This window comes from Festucalex cinctus, chromosome 3 (genome assembly GCF_051991245.1).
Source record: "Festucalex cinctus isolate MCC-2025b chromosome 3, RoL_Fcin_1.0, whole genome shotgun sequence".
Lineage (NCBI taxonomy): Eukaryota > Metazoa > Chordata > Actinopteri > Syngnathiformes > Syngnathidae > Festucalex > Festucalex cinctus.
This window is the reverse complement of record NC_135413.1, coordinates 25,987,567-26,004,211: the sequence shown is the minus strand read 5'-3', so window position 1 is coordinate 26,004,211 and position 16,645 is coordinate 25,987,567. Positions and strand designations below refer to the sequence as shown.

Here is a 16,645-nt window from a genome sequence, read left to right as displayed (position 1 = left end):
CTACCCCATTAATACACTCATAGCAAACTAAAATAATTTGTAAATCTAGATTTCAAATGTTGAAAATCTGACTAAACATGGATTTTTCCAGTCACGTAGATTTTACAGTACTGTACTCAAACAACTCAAGCAGAATATTGGTCTTCATTACGATTTTAATAGAAATCGTTGTCGAATTGTTTACACAGATGATCACACATAAAATTCCATTATTTCAAAATACAGTACAAAAATAAGTAACCAAAGACAAAAAGATAATACTAAATGCAATAAATAGTGGAAAATATTACACCTAGTACAGTACATGCACAGTGAGGGGTATGCTCAAACAGTCGAGCGCAGTTTGTTTTTTTGTGTGTGTGCATTCCACTAAAATTCTGCAGTAAACTGTGATTCCTCTTGTGTGCCGATTCCAGCTTGCAGTTGCCTTCAAAATGTCACTTCAGTAAAAGTTTCCTGGATTGCTTTGCATCACATTCTCATGCTGACCGCTACAGCTTTCGTACTCGGGATCCATCTGCTCCTCTTTGATGGCGATCCTCTTTGCATCTTCTGCACAACAACAACAAAACTATTTAAAAAGAAATCAATAAAAGGAACAAAGTTTGCTGTTTGCAGCGATAGTTGACCTTTAGCCTGCTGCAGGTCAAAGGAGTAGTTGGTCTCCAGCACGTCACGGCTGGGCGCCGTGCCCTTCATGTGGTCTCGCAGCTCCTTCAGCTTGATGTAGAAGTGCACTTTGTCCTGCGCGCGGGGGAACTGGGCACAGCGCGGGCTGGAGGAAGGCATCAAGTAGCACACCTAGACCAAAAGAAACACACTGTGGCTTCTTCTTGGTGAGGGTTTCTCACTTGCGGATGTGGTGGCGTGTAACGTACCGTCTCAGTGTTTGGGATCTTGTAGGGTTGCAAGCCAAAGTCCAGGTTCTTGGCCTTCACGCCAAAGATTTCCTTGCAGAATATTTCGTAAATACCTGTTAGGATAAAAGATGTATTGTTTATGTCATCTGCAGTTTTGAGGAAGCCAAATAAACTTTTTTTTTTTTTTCCCCCCCATCACTTGAAGTTGTACCTTTTCCATTAAAAGCTGCTATCAGCGGCTTGTATTTTTGCAGCTTTTCAAGCAGCTGTCGCCCTCCTTCACGGATTTCCTTACTGGGAAGAATAAGACAAGCTTGATTTATTTTTATACACAAGATGTGGCAACTAAAAACTGCTTACAGTGCTGTTAACATTTTTGTTTTTAATATGAGACATAATCACCTGGAAAGGTCTTTGCTGCCAGGAGTGGTCCTCTCAACCATGTTTGTAAAACCGATGCCGTATTTCTCCGGCAGGCTCTCATCGTACGTGAAGTTTAGCTGCTCCTCGGTGAAACCGGACAGAAACAAACATTTCCCTGCAGAAAAAAAAGCAGGATATGACTCTCAATTATTCTATTTGATTGATTTTGTAAATATGGATAAGGATATTTTGGGAATTTCATGTTCTGCTACTGTCCACTTTGGTGGCGAAATACTTGAATTTCTTCTTTACTGGTAATTAATCCTTATTCAGTTTTATTAACAGTTGTATCTTTGCATTTATGTCTTATGTTGTTTATTGCCCTGGGTGACAATTTTTTTGCGAAGATGAACATGGATGAATGGACTTCAATCAATCAATATCACTTTCAAATTGTGAACCAAATGTTCACTATTCGACAAAGATGTTTTTTGAGAGGTCTTTTTTTTTTTTTACGACGCTTCTTCATGCTAGTGCACATTGTGAATTTTCAACATATTTTATAATTAAACATAAAAAGTTAAAATAATATTTAAAAGTGCAAATTAAAAAACATTTTAAAAATCTAAACATAAAAAGTATCACATTCACACATACACATTCAAAATAAAACATTAAAAAAATTATAAAGTGTTTTTTTTTTCTTTCAAATTGTGAAGCAAATGGTTACGGTCTAACACCAAACAACATGCATCCACAAAAACTGTTTTAGAGTTAAAAAAAACAAACAAAAAAAAGGTTAATTTTCCAACAAGTAATGTAAAAAAACAAACAAAAAAGTTTAAAAAAAAAATCTGAACTAAAATAAGTAAATATGTATAAAAAAAAATCATAATCTGTAAAAATGTTTTTTGTTTTTGTTTTGTTTTTAATTCTGAAAAATGTAAAACAAGTTAAAAATTAAACATGGGTTGCAGAAGCATTTTAAAGGGAAGGTCAAGGGGAAAAAAAAAAATCTTTACAATTTTCTGTCCAATGCGACCCCACAAGTGTGAAGCATTCTGATTAATATTGCATTTGTGAAATTTGAATTAAGCAGCAAAATCCACCTGTTTTTATCCATCTCAAGGGGGTGGTCATTTGGCTTTATACTGCCACTTGTTGCTGACTGAAAAATACACAAATGACACCACAGTACCAAAGAGAGCAGGGAACAACCAATCACGACTCACCTGTTTTCTGGGTTTAGTCATGTGACATTCGCACACTGAGTCCTAAGGCTGTGATGTCATTTTCAGATTGCAGCAAGTGGCAAAATGGCTGCCTCAAGATGGATGATTTAATTCATATTCCACAAACATAATACTAAACAGAAAATACTGTGTTTAGATGAACACATTTTTGACTTGACTTGACTTTACTTTTAAGTTGTTAGCTTTTCTATTATAAACAATAGTTCAGTCATGAGAAGTCACCATACAGAAATGGTTGCCAGGGTTGGGGTAGTGGTGTCCTTTGTAGGCCGACATCAATCCCGGATTAATTCCAATCTGAGGAGAAATACGAGGCGGTTACCACGGAAACGGGTCCACAGGAAACACCACGCTCTTCAGACAAAAAAAAAAAAAAAAAAAAGCCTGACGATGCGTCTTCTGAGAATTGTGCACTTGTTATGAGTGAGGAATTCGTATATACGGTACGCTCTTTATAACTCACGATCAAAATGTCAAGATTGTAGGTAATAATGTCAGGCAGCGTTTTGGCCATAACCTCAGCCACTGACATGCCGTTGAAGCGGTTCAGCGTCCTTTTGGCCTTCTTTGCCGCCGCCTCGCTCGCATCCTCCTCTTCGTCTTTCACCGCTCCCCCTCCTCGCTCGCACTGGTTCTTGGGCGGCCGGCCTCGCTTTTTCTTCACCGGCGTCACCGCTAAGAAGAAATAAGTTATATCGAATGTATTATGGAAAATGTACTTTTTACAATGTGTATATAAATGGCTGGAAAAATACACAAGTCTCCATTAAAAGTACATTTCATTTACCTTGAGGTGGAGTAGCAGGTGGAGGTTGGTGGTGAACATTCAGTTCCTCTTGCTGTGTTGTGTGTTGATACTGAGGTTGTTGCTGAATTGCATGTTCATACTGAGGCTGCTGCTGTTGTTGTTGTTGTTGAACTGTATATTGTTGTTGTTCCTGTAGGTAAGCAGGATGCTGCTCCTGCTGTTGCTGCTCCTGCTGGTAGACGGGCTCCTGGAAGTGGGAGTAGTTCTGATAATACTGCTCTTGGTAGAGCGGTTGCTCCCCGTGCACCGACAGTTCGGCCATGACGGGCTCGTCCCTGAGGCCCTCGCTGTAGTGGTTGTGGTGCGACATCACGTGGTGCACCTCGGGGTGCTGCTGGCTCGACTGGTACCTTGGAAAAAGAAGAGGAAGAGCACATTAAACCGTTTGAGCAATGAGTCGATATCCTTGCCACCCAGCATAAAGTACATAAGGACAAAGAGCGTACTAGTTCATGGAACTTAAGTTCGACAAATGCTTAGAGAGGTTTCCATAAAAGTATGATATCTGGTGGTCAATGAAGACACGCGACAAATGCACAACACTTAAACTTGCATACATTCCTCAGACTACTCCAAAAGTTTGGGAAATTGGACTTTGGAGTGAAAGTTCAGAATGCAACTAAAAATGGACGATACCCTTTAGGTTAACTTAATTTGACCTTCATTAAACTTTTGAACGCACGTGTCCAACTGTTTAGCATTTCAATACTTTTTGCGCAACTTGTTAACCTATAACAAGGAGCTTAACACCAACTTTGAACAGCTGTACAATGGTTTAGAGGTCAAATTAAGTTATTTTGAGGTTCATCCTGCAATGTCACCCAAATGTCGAACATCTCTAACTTTTTGTGAGTACCTAGTGGACATAGCTATACAACCAACATGCAAAATAAAATAATTAAAAGAAAAATTATGGAATTGCTCAGAAATGTTGCTGTATACTATCTGTACGTATAATACAGCTGCTGCATGTCTTTGTGAACGATTTAGCCTGTAGATTGCATTACATTGCATTCACGAAAATGAGCTTAAAAAGAAAGAAAAAAGAAGAAGAAGAAAAAAAAGACAAGCCGAGATGATGCGTGCATTCCTCGGAGAGCATCCACTTCCAGCGACAACTCACCACTGCTGGAAATAATCCGTGGGCACCGTCAACGGTGTAAACTCGTTTTCCTCCATATTAACTGTTGATTTACTTCACAAAAACATTAACATTCATTGGTTTGCCGTGACAATTGTTAGCTTAGACGTCAGAACAGAGAAGCTGTGTAAAAATGAACCATCTACGGACAATGGCACTTGTCGCTCTACGTTACGTTTAACGGACGATTTTAAATCATATACTTCTTGTGGGATAAAACAATCAGATATATGCCAAATCCGACATACCTGTCATACATTTTTAGGCTTCCGATTTGGAGACGAGGGGGCAGGGAAGCGATTCCAAAACAAAGAGCGTTTAAACTTTGCGACGCGTTCGCTTACCGCCACCTATCGGTCGGAAGGTGCACTTTGTTCTTCTTCTTTGTAGAAAACAGCTATTATGCCCATTACTGGCACCTATTGGACAAAAGGCGACCTGCGCTAGCAAAATTCAAGGAATGCAGCACTGATGTAGCCTCTTAAACAGCAATTTTATAAAAACGAACACCACCGTACATATTTTTGGCACGGTTAAATAAGCAATATTTTATCGTTTATGCTTGTTTTGGAATCGTAGCAGTCACGCTGCCTTCTACATATTTGGCCGCCGAAGAAGAAGGTGACCAAAGAGGACTCAGATAAGTACACCACTTCGTATGAAATGAGTTGCCCATTTTAACTTTACCAACGAATGTAAAAACTTAACATGTTAAAAGTCAAACAAACATTATAATAATTACAATAAACAAAATTTTGAGCCGCGGCAAACGCTTGCGTAGGATTTGTAATGATTTAAGGATTTGTAAACTCAAGCAGAGTGGATTCTCTTCACGTCGTTGTGACGTGTGCCCTGTTTGCGTCCCAAATGACCGATGCTTGGGAATATGTTTTAAACCAGCGTTTACACGTGTATTAGTGGAACAGTCCAGCAAGATCGGTCTTTAAAAGGTACAACTGTGGATGTGTGACGGGCGTCTTTCTTAAAACGTGATCAGTGCAGCCAGATAGCTTGTTATATTAGCAGTGTGCAGTGTTGACATTTATGGCTGGCAATGGCATGATACTTATTTGTTTGTTCACAGACTGCAAGTGTGCATGGTATTCCACATTGAAGCCGTGGAAAATGCCTGCAGGGGTCTCGTGGTCTCGTTACCTGAGGATGTATGGAGCCTGTATGTTGGCCATGTTTGCAGGGGCACAGGCGGTCCATCAGTACTACTTACCTGATTTGGTGAGAGTCCTATGAGATCTTATGCTGCCTATGGCTTAAATAGTAAACAACAAATATTTCGAGACCCTCGTATTTATCTATACTTTTAACTTATGATTACAGTTTTTGCCATGTTATCCTTTTAGTACCGTATCAAATTACTAAATTTAATGCAGGTATAGCATCAAAGTCAAAGTGAAAACGTTATGTTGAAGTCGATTTTCCCCTTTAAAAGTTGTACACATGTAGATGCTTTACTTCTGAAAATGTGTATATTTTTTTTTCCTTTTCCATTAGAGTATACCAGAGGTCCCCCCAAAGCCTGGTGAACTTCAGACAGAATTACTCGGCTTCAAACTCAGACAAGCAGCCGCACAGCAGCAGGAAGCAAAACCCAAGATGGACTAATACAAAAATGTAATGGGAATATTATAATGTACAGTATAATGAAAATATCTTCAGGGGAATGGGACACATAGACTGGTTTCAACATGCTCGGAAGAAGACAACACAGTGGGGACATAAATGAACTTTTCAGTGTTTGGTGTTTGTTTTGAATGGATCGGAGCCCAGAGCCCAGAGCCAGCTGAGATAGGCGCCAGCAGCCCCCGCGACCCTTGTGAGGAATAAGCGGTCAAGAAAATGGATGGATGGATCGGAGCATGTGGTAAATGTCAGGAAAAGCCTACTTGAACAGTTGAACTTTATTTGGTGTTATCTACCATTTTAAATGGTGGCAGGTGTGTGCTGACTCCCATGTAACATGAGTTAAAATGTAATTGGTTAATTCCAAACACAGCCATTTCACCTAGGATAAATAAACAAATAAATATATAAAAACAGTACACAATTGCTTCCAATATTTACCTACACTGATGGCTTGCTACATCATGTTAAATTCAATTAAAGGTGAAGAATCTCAAAGTGACCCTCCATGTTTGGAAGAAAATGTTGAGAGAATTTTTCTTTCAAAAAATAACTGTTCAACTTCAAACAGCATTTGATATTTTTGACTGTCAGAGAAGTGTTAAAAGGTCAAATGTAAGTACATAAATAGCAAACTAGCGAGCGTGTTGACTGACAGTTTTGTGGTTCAGGGGTTTTGAAAATCAGCTTGTGGAGATTGCATGTTCACCTTATGCTTGTGTAAGTTTTCTTCTGGTACTCTGGTTTAAAACAATAAGTCAATGGCATTTTTCAGTTGCCTTTTATGAATGTGTCAAATATGTGTGTAAATTATATAGCTTAGACAGGTGTTGATTTTGTTTGGAGTTTGTCTACCAACATTTATTTATGCACGTAATAAACCGTATTTATGTTTTTAAGTCCTTGCAACATAATATCGGACAAAGAAAGCAACAACAAAGAAGACCTTGAGGCAGTGTGGTATCCTAGCAACCGACATCAACAAAAACAATGGACGACAGCATGGCGACCGAACGAGAGAAAGAAGCTTCGGCTTACCTGGAAAAACACAAAATCTTCGACCTCATGAAAAACCTCACCAGCATGCTCTTCTTTTATAGACCCGGTTAGCCTTTTATATATGACAAGCACCTGTTGTTTTAGCGCACCTTTTGAGGGGAAAACCCCCCCGTCTCGATTGCACCACACGGTTAGCAGGTTAGCTAAACTAGCATGCTACTGTTTATTTATCCATCCATTTTCATGACCGCTTATTCCTCACAAGGGTCGCGGGGGGCTCCGGAGCCTATCTCAGCTGGCTCTGGGCAGTAGGCGGGGGACACCCCGGACTGGTTGCCAGCCAATCGCAGGGCACACAGAGACGAACAACCATCTACGCACACAAGCACACCTAGGGACAATTGAGAGCGCCCAATTAACCTGCCATGCATGTCTTTGGAATGTGGGAGGAGACCGGAGTACTGTTTATTTATCTGATTAAAATACATTGTCACTGTTCTATATATTAATTTTTTCCACTACGTTTGTCAGACATTTTTTTTTATGTTTACAAAATGTATAAATATTCTGTAAATGTAGAAAAGTATTATGATAATACATAATTGAGCTTGACCACCTTTGTACACTTAACATTTATTTTAGTCCGAGCCTCTTTATCCACCAGTCTTTGTTGTCTTTTAAATTGTTATGCATCTAAACTCTTAACTGATTTGTCCTTTACACTCAGATGATCCCAAAGAGTTTCTCATCGAGAAACTGAAACAACTAAAACAAGCTCGAGATACTGGTGAAAAAGCACCCAGTCTGCTTAGTCATTCTAATCTGGATGCAGTGTTTGGTATAGTGGACCCAGCCAATGAAAGACATATCACATTTGCACAATACAAACAAGGTATGTACCATCTCAAGATATATATATTTTTTTCCATTATCTTCTGCTAAAAGAGGCTCATTTTTTCCCCCCACAGCTCTCATCTCATTGGGCATGAAAGACATCAACGAGTGTCCCGATGGCGTAAATGAAGATAAAATATCCTATGATACTTTCATAACAGAAGGGTAAGTAACAGAGGTTGTGAGAATTTGCCTGTTAAATCAGTGTTTTAACAACATATGTGTTCTCTTATTTTTACAGGATGCTAAGCTTGGAGAAAAGCTCAGCGACATACAAGCAACCTTAAATTATAATGCTTATTTCCAAAAGGTCCAAAATATTATGTGCAACTTGATGTTGTCATTCCTAATAGGTGTGCATTTAGCACCGAAGAGTGACCGTTACTTTGTATCTTCAGACACATTTGCAATGCTGTTCCATTTTATGCTTTGAAACAGACTGATATGATTTTATAGCAATGTAAAAATTGATAAATAATAAAAAGTAAAACATTGATTTGGTAAATGCCAATTGCAATTATTGGAGCAAAAGTTTGGTGATGCAGAATATACAAGTGAACACTAGTGCAATGGGATGGTCTACAGTATGTATGAAATTGCTGTATGAATCAACAGTTGTGCAAGTAAATATTTTTTATATGAATCCTACACATTTTCACACATCCATTGGACAGACTGATTTTTAATTATCATTAAACAAATGATGTAATTTTTAAATCGATTTTTTTAAACAGTTCGGTTGCGATTTTTTTGTATGAATTTGTGGCATTCACATTTCATATGATGTAAAAATTGTTGAGTTACATTTTTAATACATTTATCGACATTTAACTATTTTATTTATTTGTTTTTATTTTGTATATTTAGTCTATTTTATAATTTGATATATACTGGAGTGAATTTATGTATTTCTTTTTTACATTTACTGTATTTTATTGCTATATCTATATAGTTGTATTTATACTTATAATTTCTATATGCACTCGTTTTTCTTTTTGTCAGTTTACTACATTTAGTTTTACTGTACAGTACTGTACATGAGCAATGGCCGCCTCCCGGTGGGTGTGGCCAAGCCGAATTCCGGAAGTGACATGGCCGCCTCCTTGCATGAAGCCCTTTCTCCTGTCTCCGTTTAGTCTTGGTGGTTTGCTTTTCTTCGCTTTTCTCCCTTTCTCAAGTATCACCGTTTTTCACCGGGTCGCCATCCCTTGGATCTCAGCATGGGCACCGTCCACGCCAGGGTAAGAAAAAGCGAGGGAAATGTGCTGCTTTCGGCGTTTGACCTCTCGGCGTGTGCTGCTGCTAAGGAGAAAAGGGAGGCCCCTCGGTGACAGCGTCCACCCTTCAACGAGACATCGGGCATTTGTGGCAAATTCTGCTCTCATTATCGAGCAAAATATGCATATATTTGTGCATCCTGACTTTAATCACCTTTTGTATGTTGTGCATTTTAGACATTAAACCCACAACACTGACAAGCTCGCTGTTTTCACCATACCGGGATTCATTGTTGTGTCCACGGTTTTTTGTTGTTTGTTTTTTTTGTAATCTTGAAGTGGAAAAACTGACATATTAGGGGATCTACTATACAGTGTTGTACTCTTACTGGACACTTTATTAGGTACACTGTATGTAATAATGCTGCATGATAAACAATAACATAGTTCATTCATTTGATTTTGGAATGTGGGACAAAGCATACAATGCAGATATAGTATACGGTAATATTGTAAAGGCAACATTTTTCATGCAACTCTTGTATTGCGTGTCTTGATGGAGTTTCCAGTGAGTTTGCATAACACCAGAAATACTCTAGGAAACAACCAATTAAGCCACAGAGCAACTGTTTACTTGCTAGGGTCAGTAAATTGATTTAATCGCTTTCACTTTAATCACAGTGTGTCTCAGATCATTGTTTGTCTTTGTGTAATATGTTGTAGAGCCTGGACCCTCTGCCCATGCAGGGTCCTGAGCTGGGAGTTCACGCCGATGACATTGAGCCTCCTGATATGGAGCAAGAACCCAAGCAGGAAATTCTGGAAAACAAAGATGTAAGATCCATGTAGTTGCCAAACATGCTACAAAATGTGTGAAATGAATTTCTCTTGTGTTTCTGTCCAAAGGTGGTGGTCCAGCGGGTGCATATAGACGGGCTCGGGAGGACCAAGGAGGACCTACTGTCCTATGAGATCTCAGAGGTTTTCCGTGCGAAAAATTTAATCGATGTATGCACAGTCCTGTAAATCCTCAATTTTAAAGTGACATTCCAGTCCAGTGATTAACTCCTAAATGCTCTTTTGTTGTTTCAGGTAATGAAAAGATCCCACGAAGCCAGGCAGAAGCTGCTCCGGCTCGGAATCTTCCGCAAAGTCGAGGTTGTTATTGACACTTCCAGAGGTACATCAACCACAAAATAGACAAGACGTTGGAGAGGGATTTTCGGGGAGTTTTAAAAAATAAGGTCTGAACAATTAATACAATTTGAATTGACAGGCGATGTAGAAGAATCGATTTTTCAAATTATAAAGACTTCAATTTTATCTGTTTTTTTGTTTACTGTAGTGTCCAGGGTATAGATAAGTTCAACACTTAAAATTTTCACGAAAAATGAAAGGTTGAGGCAATAAATCCACAGATTTAGTCACATTTTTGGTTGTAATCTGATATATTACATACTTATTTATACTTACTGTACACACTTTTTTTGGGGTAGTATTCTGTGAAGTCGTAGTGTACACTTAAAACACTTTAAAGTGTTTACTAAGTTAACAACTCTAAATGAATTTATTTATAGTGCAGTTGCCTTTGTTTTAGCATAATCATAATCTATAAAACCAAAACATTACATAGAATAAATCTGGCATTTAATTTTATTTACTACCGAAGCATATTTGGAGAAAAAAAAAAACAAAAAAAAACTTCCTGCTTTTCTGACTCTTTTTGGGGTGTTTTTTTTTCTTTGATTTTCTGAATATTTTTGCTCTGTTTTACTGCATATTTCTTTCTGTCATAATTTTTTTTTGCCTGGAAAAGGGGGAAGAAAAAAAAATAAATATATATATATATGTATATATAAAAAACAGGAGGAAAAATAGAAAAAATATTCAGAAAAACACAGGGAAAAAATATATTAAAAAAACAAAAAACAAAAAAAAACAAACAGAAAATGAAATATTCCAGAAGCTCGTGCTCTGTTTTTTTTGGAGTAATTTTTTAACTCCAAATGACTCGCTAATGCTTTCCCGCATGCAATACGCTTCTGTAGAAATTAACTGTCTGTTAGCAAACTAATATCATGCTGATCGATTGATGTTCGTATACTTACCTTAACTGAGCCAGTTATAGCCAGATGTAGTTGAAGGTACATTAGAGGTATGCAGGAAAGTGTCCGGCCGCCATTAGTGAGTCTGCAACAAGTCATTTGGAGTTCAGAGGTTTAAATAAATAAATGAATAAAAAATATTCCGAAAAACAGAGCACCAGCTTCTGTTTTTTGGAGAATATTTTTTTCTCCTGTTTTTTCCCCCTGTTTTTCTGAATAATTTGTTCCTCCTGTTTTTCTGAATATTATTTGCCCCTATTTTTCATAATTTTTTTTAAAATGAAAAAAAAAATCACTAAAGCAGAAAACAATTATTCAGAAAAGCAGAAAAACAATTACACACACACAAAAAAATAAATAAAGCTCCCCCCCAAAAAAAATAGTCAGAAAAACAGCAAAGTGAATGCAATACTCTTCCGTAATTTATTGCGTGTCTATGTTAAAAAAAAAAAAAAAAGTATGGTTAGAGGACCTTGAAAAAAATAACTGTGATCTTGGGGACTTTGGACGGCAAAACCCCCCCCCAAAAAACACAGGCAGCATTCAATCCAACCTTATATGTGGAGCACTTGTAGAGCTACGTTTTATATTTAAGGCGATGACGCTCTTCCCAACGGCCTCGACGTGACGTTCGAGGTCACCGAGCTGAGGCGGATGACAGGCAGTTACAACACTATGGTCGGGAACAATGAAGGAAGCATGGTGAGTGCACAATCGCACGGAAGACGGTTTTCATAGTAGTTGCCACTACTAAATGTTGGTCCAATCATGTTGCACGGCAGGTGCTGGGAATGAAGTTGCCCAATGTGTTTGGCCGGGCCGAGAAGCTCACCTTTCAATTCTCGTACGGCACCAAGGAAACTTCCTACGGTCTTTCCTTTTTCAAACCTCAAGTGGGGAACTTTGAACGCAAGTAAGAATGGGAGATTTTGATGGCGTGTCGGTTCTTTTTAGGAGCGGAAGTGAAGTGACTTTCCATTTCTTTTTTTATTCCTTTTATCCAGCATCACGCTCAACGCCTACAAAGTAACCGGTCAGTTTCCGTGGAGTTCGCTGAGGGAGACGGATCGAGGCGTCTCGGCCGAACTGAACGTAAATGACGTTTACGTGGTCGTCGTCACTGCCGTGTCGTTGTGAAAAGAATTTGACTGGATGCCATCCATCCATGCTCAGTTCCCCGTGTGGAAGACCAACCAAACCTTGAAGTGGGAAGGCGTGTGGAGAGATTTGGGATGTCTGGCTCGCACCGCCTCGTTCGCTGTCCGGGAAGAGAGTGGACATTCCCTCAAGTCGTCACTCGCGGTATTTTGAGGCCACTTGACATCATTTTATTATTATTATTTTTTTTTTACATACATTTAAATACATCGTTATTTATTATTATTATTTTTTATCTTAATACATTGCCTGTCAATTATTTTGTCCCACCAGACAATATTTTGGTCATTTATTTTATTAGTATAATTAAAAAGTAAGAATAATGTATTCTTTTTATACACGACACACAGACTGAAACATTTGGTGTGTATCTTCAGACCAATTATTATTATTATTATTATTATTTTAAAGTACTCAATCTCAAAAAGTTCGAATACAATATTACATAAAAAACAGTCAAGGTGGTTTTTAATGTAGAAATTAGGTAGGAATTGGCTTTCTGAAAGATTTTCTCTAATAATTATGGCTGCATTGTATAATGTGGAATATAATTATATTTTTTTTAATTTAGCTAAATTAACTTTTCTAATTCCTTAGTTCTTAAGATGCACCTCCTTTATAAAAATGTCAAGAACTGTCAAAATTAATTGACAAGTCATCGATTATCAAATTAATTGACAACTATTTTAATAATCAAGTGTTTGGAGCCATTTCATAATTTAAAATTGTCCAAATCCTCTGATTTTTAGCATATCAACTAGGGGTGTTAAAAAAAATCGATTCGGCGATATATCGCGATACGACATCGCGCGATTCTCGGATCGATTCAATAAAAAAAAAAAAAAATGTTTTTTTTTTTTTTTTTTTTAAGAGCTCAGAATTGTTCATTCGGTAGTCTTACCGATTCAACGTCTTATCATCATTGCCTTTTTTTTTTGTATTTTTTTTTGTGTGTGTGTGAATCGATTTTTAAACTTCCATTTTTAATGGAAAAATATTCAACAAAACGTCTGACTTCGGGTTAGGATTCACACCTTGAGCATGGAAGAATGTCATATGAACGGAACATTAAGCCTTAATATTTTATTTTAATGCTGTTCAAACATGAAACAGATTACAACCTCTATAAGACTGAAATTTCAGATAAATAAATAATACATTTTCATATAAATCTTACACTCTACAAGCTTACTGATTAGTATTTTCTAAATTTGAATGAAAAAAAATCGCAACAATCGACTTATAAATTCGTATCGGGATTAATCGGTATCGAATCGAATCGTGACCTGTGAATCGTGATACGAATCGAATCGTCAGGTACTAGGCAATTCACACCCCTAATATCAACAGTAATTGTTCACTGATTTCTGTAGTCCTTCATAGAAGAAGACTGATTATCTTCTATGTTTAATCAATTGAATGGTATGATTTCACGTTCAGTTTAAATTGCCTGCAAATATAGAATCAATCACAATGCACGAACACGCATTTTGTTTTCGGGATTTGCATTTCAAGAGTTTCACCTATTCACCAGTTTTTTGACATGCTGATTAATCGTGGTCACAGTGTTTGATTTCTCACCAAAATAGAGGGAATTCATGGTTCTGTGTCAAAATGTAAAGTCTGCATACAAATACGTGGACACGCCCACACTATTGATGACATAATCCCCCTGTTACCCTGCAAGGTTGATGATGTCTTCTATTCTCCTTTAGCACGCCATGGTCATCGACACCAGAAACTCCTCCATCCTGCCCAGGAAAGGTGGCCTCTTGAAAATCCATCAGGTACTTCATCAGGCATGAATCCACAAGCTCATTCACAAATTAATTAACAGAATATTTGATGCCCAGGAGCTTGCCGGTTACACAGGAGGAGATGCCAGTTTCCTCAAAGAGGACTTTGAAATCCAGCTCAATAAAAGCCTCTTCTGGGACTCTGTGAGATTTACTCGCGCAATTATCAAATGATCACAGTTTATTTTAGAATTTTCTTCTCCAACGCCTTAATATTATTATTTTTTTAACAGGTTTTGTCTGCCTCCTTGTGGGGTGGTTTGCTGCTGCCTATTGGTGACAAACCAACAAGCATAGCAGATAGGTACGTACTATCTTTCTTAAAGTGGAAGTCAACCTTAAAAATATTTATTGACAATAATATATGTGACCTCACTAGTCCAAATATGACATTCTGATTAATAATGTTTGGAATATGAGTTACGAAGCAAAATCCAACTGTTTTTAGCCATCTCAGGGGGCAGCCATTTTGCCACTTGGCTGTCGACGGAAGATGACATCATTGTTGCGCAGGTCTCAGTAACAACCAATCAGAGCTCACCTGTTTTCTGAAGCTGCGCTGTGATTGGTTGTTACCCGAGCGGGATTTTGCTGCTTAACTCCCCTAACGCAATATATTATTGTCAAAAGAAAAAACATATTATTGTTGAAAATTTTGGAGGGAGTTGATTTCCCATTTAAACATCTTTGTTGTCCCTCCAGGTTCTATCTGGGCGGCCCCACCAGTATTCGTGGTTTCAGCATGTACAGCATGGGCCCGCAGAGTGAAGGTGAGCTTGTCTGCTATGCCGTCAGCTTTGATGCTTATTTTTGCATATTTTAAGATTTTATTTTATTTTTATTTTTTTCTTAACTGGTATGACAGGTGATTACCTGGGCGGAGAAGCCTACTGGGCGGGAGGTCTTCACCTCTACACTCCGCTGCCCTTCCGACCAGGCAGGGGGGGCTTCGGCGACCTTTTCCGAACGCATTTCTTCCTCAACGCCGGGAACCTTTGTAACCTCAACTATGGTAGGTTAGCTGTATTTTCTTTTTTTTAATTTATTTATTTTTTTAATTTATTTATTTTTTTGTGACTTACGCTGCTTCCAGCCTCACCGTATGCGGCATCACGGCCGCTTTTAGTGTTTGACAGTGGTCAACTTTTTTTCCTCTTACACTTGTATGACATTTAAGAAGCTTAAAAATAAAGGAAAAGAAATGAAATGGGACAGAAAGATCTAAAACTTGTTTTGTCTGCCTCTGATCAACACAAAAAATGAAATGACAGTGAGCGGTCAAGACGCTTTCAGTGTAACAATTAGGGATGTCCCGATCTCACTTTTGGACCCGAGTCCAAGTCACCTTATTTTGAGATTGGCAGATTCCAAGTCCCGATGCGATACCTCGGCATTTTTATTAAGGAGAGAAAAAAAAATATTATTATTATTTTTTTAAATTCTTCTTCTACTTTTTGTGTTTGTTTGTTTGTTTGTTTTTTAACAAAACTACCCCAAACACCTTTTATATGGTGAGTGGAGCAGTGGTTAAACTAAGTAAAACATTGAAAAATAACCTCATATATTTATCCCAAGCCTGATTGAGAGACAACGTCCGATTCAGATCGAGTCTGCAACCACGTGATCGGGCCCAATTTCCGATCACGTGATCGGATCGGAACATCCCTGGTAACAATACTACCATCAATTCATTAAATTTTAAAGTTTTTAGTTGTATAAATAATGGATTAGTGTGGTCTCTGTATCCACAACCACAAATGACACGAATAGCACGTTTCTGTATAAGAAAAATGGGTTCGGTGTAGGTTTTACAGGCACACCTCCACACTTCAATCCTTGTTTGACCAGTATGCAGAAAAATATGGTATTAGGAGGTTGTGTATCAACATTAAATTGACCTGTAGTACTGCAAATAATATAGACCATTGCGTTTCTCATGCTTAGGGGAGGGCCCTCAAGCACATTTGAAGAAACTGGCCGAGTGCATCCGCTGGTCATATGGACTTGGCATTGTGTTGCGTTTGGGCAACATTGCCAGACTGGAGCTGAACTACTGCATTCCCATGGGAGTTCAGAGTGGAGACAGGTGAAGATGCTATCGACACATATGCCATCTTGATGTCATCCCATAGATATTTATTGTTCATTTAAAGGAGACGTACATTTGCACTTTTGTAAAAGTCTGCATACCCTTGTTCGAAGTCAACCAAAATATGTTGTACAGTGTTTTCCTTGACTGCTGTCTTCCAGGATATGCGATGGGGTCCAGTTTGGAGCAGGAATACGCTTCCTCTGAAGCCACAAGTCGCCGTTCAACAGGAACGGCGCGGCCATGTTGCTGAAAGGGAAGACTGCTTGTAGTAGATGGTTGTTTGCAACTTATCACTTCAATGATAAAAATGTTTGCACTGAA

General features: G+C 38.2%; 4 protein-coding genes across 8 annotated transcripts; 3 read left to right on the top strand and 1 right to left on the bottom strand.

Annotated features, from left to right (window-relative positions):
• Positions 1 to 137: 137 nt before the first annotated feature.
• Positions 138 to 7,464, bottom strand: LOC144016237 (G/T mismatch-specific thymine DNA glycosylase-like). 4 transcript variants are annotated; one of them, XM_077517102.1, is made up of 10 exons: positions 4,674 to 6,215; positions 4,408 to 4,479; positions 3,264 to 3,634; positions 2,940 to 3,151; positions 2,704 to 2,773; positions 1,263 to 1,398; positions 1,072 to 1,154; positions 879 to 973; positions 630 to 801; positions 138 to 552 (listed from the first exon to the last, which is right to left on the bottom strand). In XM_077517102.1, the coding sequence occupies exons 1-10, from the start codon at positions 4,682 to 4,684 to the stop codon at positions 443 to 445; spliced, it is 1,332 nt and encodes a 443-aa protein (XP_077373228.1). In that variant the 5' UTR covers positions 4,685 to 6,215; the 3' UTR covers positions 138 to 442. The 4 variants fall into 4 exon arrangements, with proteins under 4 accessions (XP_077373228.1, XP_077373229.1, XP_077373230.1 ...); XM_077517103.1 differs by lacking the exons at positions 4,408 to 4,479; positions 4,674 to 6,215 and adding an exon at positions 7,102 to 7,464; XM_077517104.1 differs by lacking the exon at positions 4,408 to 4,479 and having other exon boundaries at positions 4,674 to 6,208.
• uqcc6 (ubiquinol-cytochrome c reductase complex assembly factor 6) lies at positions 5,250 to 6,462 on the top strand. Its single transcript, XM_077517108.1, has 3 exons — positions 5,250 to 5,375; positions 5,510 to 5,658; positions 5,935 to 6,462. The coding sequence occupies exons 2-3, from the start codon at positions 5,551 to 5,553 to the stop codon at positions 6,043 to 6,045; spliced, it is 219 nt and encodes a 72-aa protein (XP_077373234.1). The 5' UTR covers positions 5,250 to 5,375; positions 5,510 to 5,550; the 3' UTR covers positions 6,046 to 6,462.
• On the top strand, positions 6,898 to 8,452 carry efcab10 (EF-hand calcium binding domain 10). The gene is made up of 4 exons (XM_077517107.1): positions 6,898 to 7,168; positions 7,790 to 7,954; positions 8,031 to 8,121; positions 8,198 to 8,452. The coding sequence occupies exons 1-4, from the start codon at positions 7,054 to 7,056 to the stop codon at positions 8,241 to 8,243; spliced, it is 417 nt and encodes a 138-aa protein (XP_077373233.1). The 5' UTR covers positions 6,898 to 7,053; the 3' UTR covers positions 8,244 to 8,452.
• Positions 8,453 to 8,954: 502 nt separating this feature from the next.
• samm50 (SAMM50 sorting and assembly machinery component) lies at positions 8,955 to 16,645 on the top strand. 2 transcript variants are annotated; one of them, XM_077517100.1, is made up of 15 exons: positions 8,955 to 9,197; positions 9,897 to 10,007; positions 10,080 to 10,181; positions 10,266 to 10,353; positions 11,874 to 11,980; positions 12,061 to 12,191; positions 12,283 to 12,370; positions 12,452 to 12,580; positions 14,152 to 14,223; positions 14,290 to 14,376; positions 14,466 to 14,536; positions 14,935 to 15,004; positions 15,091 to 15,244; positions 16,177 to 16,318; positions 16,483 to 16,645. In XM_077517100.1, exons 1-15 carry the CDS (start codon positions 9,177 to 9,179, stop codon positions 16,526 to 16,528), a joined length of 1,419 nt encoding a protein of 472 aa, XP_077373226.1. In that variant the 5' UTR covers positions 8,955 to 9,176; the 3' UTR covers positions 16,529 to 16,645. The 2 variants fall into 2 exon arrangements, with proteins under 2 accessions (XP_077373226.1, XP_077373227.1); XM_077517101.1 differs by having other exon boundaries at positions 8,960 to 9,197; positions 14,935 to 15,002; positions 15,098 to 15,244.

Coding starts and splice junctions, on each gene's coding strand:
- LOC144016237 (XM_077517102.1), bottom strand. Junction 3,152..3,263: donor ACCTGCTACTCCACCTCAAG/GTAAATGAAATG, acceptor ATTTCTTCTTAG/CGGTGACGCCGGTGAAGAAA. Junction 1,399..2,703: donor CAACCCTGGCAACCATTTCT/GTATGGTGACTT, acceptor TTTTTTCTGCAG/GGAAATGTTTGTTTCTGTCC.
- efcab10 (XM_077517107.1), top strand. CDS start 7,054: ATGGACGACAGCATGGCGACCGAACGAGAGAAAGAAGCTTCGGCTTAC. Junction 7,955..8,030: donor ATTTGCACAATACAAACAAG/GTATGTACCATC, acceptor TTCCCCCCACAG/CTCTCATCTCATTGGGCATG. Junction 8,122..8,197: donor GATACTTTCATAACAGAAGG/GTAAGTAACAGA, acceptor TTATTTTTACAG/GATGCTAAGCTTGGAGAAAA.
- samm50 (XM_077517100.1), top strand. CDS start 9,177: ATGGGCACCGTCCACGCCAGG. Junction 10,008..10,079: donor AAATTCTGGAAAACAAAGAT/GTAAGATCCATG, acceptor TTCTGTCCAAAG/GTGGTGGTCCAGCGGGTGCA. Junction 16,319..16,482: donor GGAGTTCAGAGTGGAGACAG/GTGAAGATGCTA, acceptor GCTGTCTTCCAG/GATATGCGATGGGGTCCAGT.
- uqcc6 (XM_077517108.1), top strand. CDS start 5,551: ATGCCTGCAGGGGTCTCGTGGTCTCGTTACCTGAGGATGTATGGAGCC. Junction 5,659..5,934: donor AGTACTACTTACCTGATTTG/GTGAGAGTCCTA, acceptor CTTTTCCATTAG/AGTATACCAGAGGTCCCCCC.